Source organism: Enhydra lutris, unplaced genomic scaffold (genome assembly GCF_002288905.1).
Source record: "Enhydra lutris kenyoni isolate GAN:26980312 unplaced genomic scaffold, ASM228890v2 scaffoldscaffold3, whole genome shotgun sequence".
Lineage (NCBI taxonomy): Eukaryota > Metazoa > Chordata > Mammalia > Carnivora > Mustelidae > Enhydra > Enhydra lutris.
Window position 1 is genome coordinate 46,619,718 of NW_019154087.1, and position 7,724 is coordinate 46,627,441.

A 7,724-nucleotide genomic window follows, 5' to 3' on the forward strand; every position below is an offset into this window, starting at 1 on the left:
TAGTGTTAGAAATTAAACATATTTAACTGATTTTTATTTTTTCCATTTTTTTTTCTTAACTAGGTCCTTACTGATGTTGCTTGAGCTTATTCTCCTGCAGTTGATCACATTCCTGTTGGCTAAATATTAAGTCCCATGACAACATTAAGTTAATGCTTATATGTTTTAGGCCTCATCTATAAGACCAGGAAAATATAGAAAAAACTTGACTTGTGCATTAGATTATCTAATTCCTTTTTTTCATTCCTAGAAACACCATAACTTTTATAAATAATCATTTTATAGTCATTGTTAGGCCGTTGGCTTATTCTACCCTAAAGAACATAGTTGAGTTTTTGGAAAGTACAGGATTTACAAATTTGGTCTTTAATATTCATACACACATATAAACATAACAATGAAGCAGGAAATTATCGGCACATAAGATGAATATTTATTGTGGAATAGTAATACTTCAAATATAACTGGTTTTTAAAAAATAATTTGGTTTTAATTTTTGGATTTTTCTATACTATAAGTTGATAATGGTTTCTTGAAGTTTATTTTATAAACATGATTCATTTTACTGTTTTATGGTACAAGTAGGAACGCTAATGTTAAATTGGTATACTGAGTTATACAGAAGTTTATATTAGTATTTAAATAATGAAATATTGGACAGTTAGTTTACACCAAATGTTTTTGCAGCCCAGGGGAGAATGTTTCTGCTGGCTTGATGCCAAATACAGTTTCAAAAAAAAATAAGCAAATATGAATTCGCTGGTTTTTAATCTTTTCTTCATGGACTACCCTTTAGCATCAGAACCAAATTTAAAAGGAGCTGCATTGTAGAACAAGGGAAATCAGAGGTTCTCTTTTTTCTGTGATCAAACCCACAAAACAATGAATAGATATGCAAGTAAAAGATATCCAAGAATGCATTTTAGTAAGATCTCTGAAGTTTTGTGTCAGTGAAAGAAACTTGTGTCAATGAAAGAAACTTCTAGTAAAAAACCATTAGAATTTGCAATGTTCTGAATGTTGAAACAGTCTTTACCAGCAAAATAGTATTAGCAGGATTTTGAATGTTAGAACATTATGTCAAACTGTGATTATAGTTTTAATGCTTTGTCTCTTTGAATTAAATTTGTATCCATAAAGATGTGCAGCATAATTGTTCATGTATTTATTTACAGACTACAATTTTCGTCGCAGCTCAATAAATAGTCTTTCCCCTGTTAGTGCTACTTTCTCTTCTGGGACTCCCAGCGTGCTTCCTTATACTTCAAGGCCTTATTCTTATCCAAGCTATCCCTTGTCACCAACAATATCACTTGCTAATGGCAGCCATGTTGGACAGCGACTGTATATCTCCAATCAGGCCTCATTCTTCTGAAGAAGATACTGTAAACATGAGTATAAAAGTTTCTTTGTAAAGCATGCAAATTAAAATACTGTTTTATTTTAGAATCGGGTTTGCACATTTGGTTTTAAAATGATAAATATATATTTATTTCAACATAGTAAACATCAACCATAATTTGGAATAACCTACAGTTGCAGAACTTGTAAAAATGCTGAGTTTAAAAAGTTATTCAGTGGTTTCTCTTGATAAAGGTATAGCAAACTACTCTTCTTTTTAAACTTTTGGGATTTTAAATACTTCTAATTCCTGAGTGGGCAGTAGAACCCAATAGTTTATGTTAAATTTTTGCATAATAACTTTGCCAAATAGCATTTCACAAATATTTAAGCACTTGCAGACAATGGTTACACTACATTTGATTACCAAGGATCACTATCTGTATTAGAGATTGTAACAGTTATATAACCAGAAGCAGCTAACTATTATGTAGAAAGAAATGAAGGGCAAAAATTAAGATACAAATTTTATGCAGTACTAAAGGAAAAGCAGTCTACCATTGTGGTCCTTGAAAATAACTATAAATATTTTAGTTAATTACCTGTTATAGAAATAAATTTTAATTTTGCTGTTAATGTATTTCAGGTTTTTATAGTTATACTTCTTTTGTGTTTTTGATATTCACTGTATAGTTGTTTGACTAATAAGTGTTATGGTTTTTTAAAGTTGAAATCATGTGTTGTTTAATTTTTGTACGTGAATTCAAATTCTTTGACATTAAATATGTGATGCTTCTAATATGTATGTGTTTTATTTTTGTTTATTAGTATACACAAAAAAGTTAGCTCTCATAATCATCTTGACCTTTTCATGGGCTAAGTGACTTCATGGGACCAAAGCAAAGGATATTGCAGACCAAAAAAAGCGTTTGTTTTGTGAAACACAGTAACCAAAATCCTTTTCAGGAGCCAATAGAAATATTTTATTGGTGAAGCCAGTGAAGTTTTCTTCTTTTACTTATGAATACTTAGTGAATCCTGTCATTTTGGCTGTTTAATGGTTTGGTAATGTGCATTTATAATGAATTTTCTAATGATGGTTTACATAATAATCAGGGACAAAAATTTTTCCAGCCTTAGATACCAGACATTAACTTTGTTGATTAACTTATTATGTAGGAGCATAGAACATGGGATTTGCATACATAGAATATGAAATGGTTGCAAATAATTCTTCTAGTTTAACTTTCTAGCAGAAGTTAAATGGAGAGTAAAATTACAGTTGACCCTTGAACAACTGGGTGGATTCACTTATACAAAGATTTTTTTTATACCGTACAGTACTGTAATATATTTCCTTATGATTTTCTTAATAATGTATTATTTTCCCTAGCTTTAGTGTAAGAATACAGTATATAATACATATACAATATATGTGTTAATAGAATGTTTATGTCACTGGTAAGGTTTCAGATCAACAGACTCTGAGTAGTTAAGTTTTGGGGGAGTCTAAGGTTAAATGTGGATTTTTGCCTACGTGGGGATTGAGATGGTGCAGTTGGTGACCCTAAGCCCCATGTTTGTTGTTCAAGGGTCAACTGTAGTCTCATTTTTTTTCACCCTCTATGGAATGCTCATTCCATATTACCATATGCAGTATTTAACTTTCCAGGTTACTGCCTTACATTTTCTAATTTAAATGAGCATAGATATTATACTAAACCAAAATAAATTTTTTTTCCTGACATAGATTGTATAGCTTTTGCAGTTTAAATACCATGACTTACAGGTTCATATTGCTCTTTTGGCAAACACATAGTGTGTTTATTTAGTCAGCTACTGTGCTAATAACCTGGGGATATGGAGATGACTCTGTTTCCAAACCAAAAGAAAACATATTAATATAGTTTTTCATAGGAGTGTTTATAATGGCCCAAATAATCACAGTTACAAGTTCCCAAGCATTTTCATTAAACAAACAAGCAAACCCACATTGAGGGAGCTTACCAGCCACACAGTGTATTTGGAGATCCACACTAATATGATGGAAAATATGTAAGCATTGGTTATCATAGTAGATTACCACTTCTGCCAGGTAACAGTTCTTTGAACTTGGAGACAGTTTTTTTGATCTGTCTGGGCCATACTTTAACATTTGTAAAATGGTGATACACACCTTCTAATGTTAAAAACACCTGTCAAGTAGAAGGCACTCAAATGGTAGCTGATATTATTTGGATATAATTATATAAATCATATACTATTTGTACAAGTCTTTCATCTTCTCTCCCTTCAGGCAGAAATCTAGACATCAGTACATTCATGTCAAACACTGTCCATTTATATATTATAGATGAGCAATTAATTTTGTTCATGCTGCACATGAAATTTCATTTGGTTTGTGAACATAGATGCTAATTACTTATTGCTTTAATTCTTATAGGCTGTATAAAGCCTTTGATGCAAATAAGGGCTTCCCTAGTTAGTTCATCACAAACTATTATGGATAAAAGCCTCTTAGCTATTTGATACAGCTCTTGGGTCAGGGGAACAATTCTTAAGACAGCCCTTTATCAGATTCTCTGTGCAACTTTGTGCAAGGGACCACGGCTGAGATGTGGAGTAGTCCTATTATGTAGTGATGATCTATTTTGCATAAAATCCCTTCTAAACAGATCAGAAGACTATGCAGAAAGCTTAACCTTATTTCTCTAGTTTAAATCTTTTACAGTGTTACAGTGGGAAAGAGTTCTCTAACTATGACTTAACATCTTGTAGCCACTATAGAAAAGGTTGTTAAGCAATTTAAAAAGAACATGCACGGCAAGAAAGTACATATGTCAAAGGACAAAGATGAACAAGAATTGCAAGTTATTTTTACAAAAGGCTAAATTCTAAAATTTTAAAATATCAATAAAAGACCATCCACTCAAGGGGCGCCTAAGTGGCTCAGTTGGTTAAGCATCTGACTTGATTTCTGCTCAGGTCATGAGCTCAAGGTTGTGGGGTCTAGCCCCCAATGTTGGGCTGCGCGCTCAGAGTCTGCTTGTCCCTCTCTCTTCACTTGCGCTCTCTCCCCCTCAAAACTCTTTAAAAGAAATACCATCCACTCAAGAGAAAAATGGATAAAATAGGCAGATAACAGATGGCCCTTAAATGTGTAAAAAGATGCTTTATCTCAGAAGTGCAAACAAAGTTCAGATTTGAAGAAATTCAAAGGTTTGATAAAGTTTTGGTAAGATTTTAAAGAAGCATTCTCATTTTACTGCTGAGATTATAAGTTGGTATAATTCATATAAAGAACAATTTGGCAGCAGTTGTCAAAAATTACAAATACTTCAATCTTTTGACCTGCAATCCTAATATTTTGGTGATTCATTGAAACATTTTTTATAGCCCAATCAATACCTATCATCACGGGACCGATTAAAGTGATACATTTATTGGTGCATATTAAGAAGTAAAAAAGACACTCTTTATTCCTAATATAGAAAGAGATAATGTTAAAAATGTGAAAAAGAGCAAGGTTCAGAAATATGTGTGCAATATGCTGTATGCTGTATTTTGGAATAAGGAAGAAGACATTTGTGCTTATATTTGCATACCAGCCAATGGAAGAAGACTATTCAAAAAATTAAGTATGAGAAAGCAGGTAAGATTACACTTTAAAAGTTCCCTTTACTCCAGACACAGTGTGATTATCTATCTTACCTATGTCTCTGTCTAATCTATCAACTATTTTTTTTAAGTAAAAATACATATGTTTTCAGAAACAAAAGATCTCTAAGGAACCATGGTCTGAACACAAGGACAGTAGGAAAAACTACACTGATCATTGATGACTGATTGACCAGAATTTGGGTTTTGAGTAGGGATCCAGGGTAAAATACACCCAGATGGTAAATGCGATGCGATGCAACAATGCCAGCAGCTGTGCACTTCACTACTTTTGACTCAATGGGTCCAGTGTACTTCAAATATGTCACTATGAAATATATCACATTTATAATCTCTGGTAGGAAGAATATACTGAAGAAGACCCCTCAGGGAACAAAGCCGGGTCCTCTGAAACAAATAATCTGCCTTTCTGAGAAACTGCTGTTAACGGACTATTATGAACTGGGTTGTTACTTGATCACCAAGTTCATAAAGCTGAACATGTTCAGTAGCACTACTGTCTAGCAGAAATGGTGTATGACAGTCCGAAGTATTCTTGCTATGCTGCCGATCCTTACTCTCTGTTTCTAAAATCGGTTGGCCAAGGGGTAAAAAATGGGAACCTAGTATTCTAAAGATAATGGAAGTCACCAAAATACAAATCTCTTTACACATTTTCTAGAAACTATCCAGAAAAATAACAAAAGCAAATAGGACCACAGATGATCTACACCTTCAGCATTACGAGAGAACACTACACAATTTGCAAAATAGTTGTAAGTAAAAATAAATATGGGCAATGAATTTCAGGACAGTTATTTTTTGAGCTCTTGATGCAACACTTTGTGGAGAGCAGAGGTGTGTTGAGGGGGTCTGGAAAACTACATAGGGAAAAAAGAGTAGAGGGTCAAAGGGTGAGCCAACAAGGAAGCCCATCCCAACAGTGAAAATACTAAAAAAAAAAATAATAAGGGGCACCTGGGTGGCTCAGTGGGTTAAGCCTCTGCCTTCAGCTCAGGTCATGATCTCAGGGTCCTGGGATTGAGTCCTGCATCGGGCTCTCTACTCCGCAGGGAGCCTGCTTCCTTCTCTCTCTCTCTCTGCCTTTCTGCCCACTTGTGATCTCTCTCTGTCAAATAAATAAAATCTTAAAAAAAAAATAATACAATTCTGGTATGTACAAGCAGCCTTGGAAAAGCAAAGTTTCCGGGGACAGGAGGATTCTTTTGTTTAATATGTCATAAGTTAATTCAGGCCAACATAAAGTTTAAAAAGGTGTTTATATAACCTAAGTGTCTCTCCACATTTAAACACAGTGACCTTTAATACCATGATACAGACATTCCAAAATCAGCAACAGAAGCTACTCTGAGAAAGACAGGAACAGTAGCACTGCTGTTTCTATCAAGTAGAAATGGTATCCTCTCTCACCCCTAATTTAAAAGAGTTCATCGTTGATCTCGTGTATTCAACATGTAGACTCCTTATATTCACTCATTCAGCAGATACATATTTTATGCCTACTTATTCCTGTTGTAATTAGTGTTGGATGAGCATACTTTGTCTTCTTTTGGAGCTGATATGTAAAACTCTCTCTAGGTGGAAGCTTCTAGATTGTTTGATAACAGATATGACTGAGAACCATTAGTCTCCACACCAATATCCAGTCCTCAATAATTAAGGTGATCATCAGGATTGCACAAAATTCTATATAGCACAAATGTTAAGGTGAAATACCTCAGTTCTGATTAGGCAATTAGGTACTCATTACAAAAGGGCTCTGTAGAATGTTCAACAATAGGTAATTCTTAAAAGGCAACCTTCAGAGAACACTGGAGAGAGAAAAGCAAACCAAATTGTCATCCACCGAAGGATCTTTGACCCTTGAATTGGCTGCCTAGGGTCTCTTAAGTCAATCCCACTTGAATATCTACTCCTGGGCCTTTTAAATACCCCGGTAGAACCACTGAAATCTTAGGCACCACATCAGGAAAATACGGCGTGTGAATTAGGAAAAATCGTTCTCTAAGCAGAGAAGGGGAGTTTCCAGTTAGAAAAATGATATATGAAAGATGGCATTGCGGGGCACCATAGCATGCTGAGGGAATAAGTCTGGAGTCATTGGGAGCACACATCGCAGGGTGGGCAGAGGGATGAGAATGAGGAGGGAGCCCAGCTGTAAGCCTGGAGAGGAAGGTGGGTGTCAGGGCACGAAGAGCCCCAGCCATGTTGAGGTGCTCCTGCTTTATCCTGTGGCTCCTGAGAAACCAGGTACCAAAGGGCCTGAAACGGAGAAAAGAATGATCATTTGCACTCCAGAAAGGGAGATTGGCGATGGTTAAGGCCTTGAGGAGGACAGCTGGGTTAGGAAGCCATTCCAGGAACCCAAGCCATAGACGACAACAGCAGGGCTATCTATATGTGACAGGGTTGGGGGTGGGGGGTTGCGGAAGGTGTACCCAGAAGATACCTGGAAATGACTGGAGGTACCAGTTGGGGAAGAGGGAAGAACCCAGAGGAAGCTTTTCTCCCTGGTGAGATGAGGTGGCCTGCTGGGTACGGTAGCCTGGCAATTAGCTTCTTTTGGGTGCTGCTGTATTCTCTCCGGTGTCCTAAGGGGTGGAAGCTTGAAACTGCATTTTCCAGGCTCTCCTGCTGCTGAAGTTCCGGACTTGATTCTGCTACGGAGCTGTACCCACAGGAGCTTTGGGCTGTGAGAGTGACAT

At 35.8% G+C, this 7,724-nt stretch overlaps 1 protein-coding gene across 2 annotated transcripts in view; it reads left to right on the forward strand.

The window, feature by feature from the left end:
- LOC111157081 (RNA binding motif protein 46) overlaps nucleotides 1-1,901 on the forward strand; it is a 40,943-nt gene extending 39,042 nt beyond the window's left edge. Inside the window, exon 5 of one of the 2 annotated variants that reach the window (XM_022518308.1) lies at nucleotides 1,176-1,375. In XM_022518308.1, the coding sequence (XP_022374016.1) occupies nucleotides 1,176-1,375 (200 nt within the window). Of the gene's footprint in view, nucleotides 1-63 lie in introns of both variants that reach the window. The other variant, XM_022518315.1, reaches the window with a different exon arrangement.
- The last annotated feature ends 5,823 nt before the right edge of the window (nucleotides 1,902-7,724 follow it).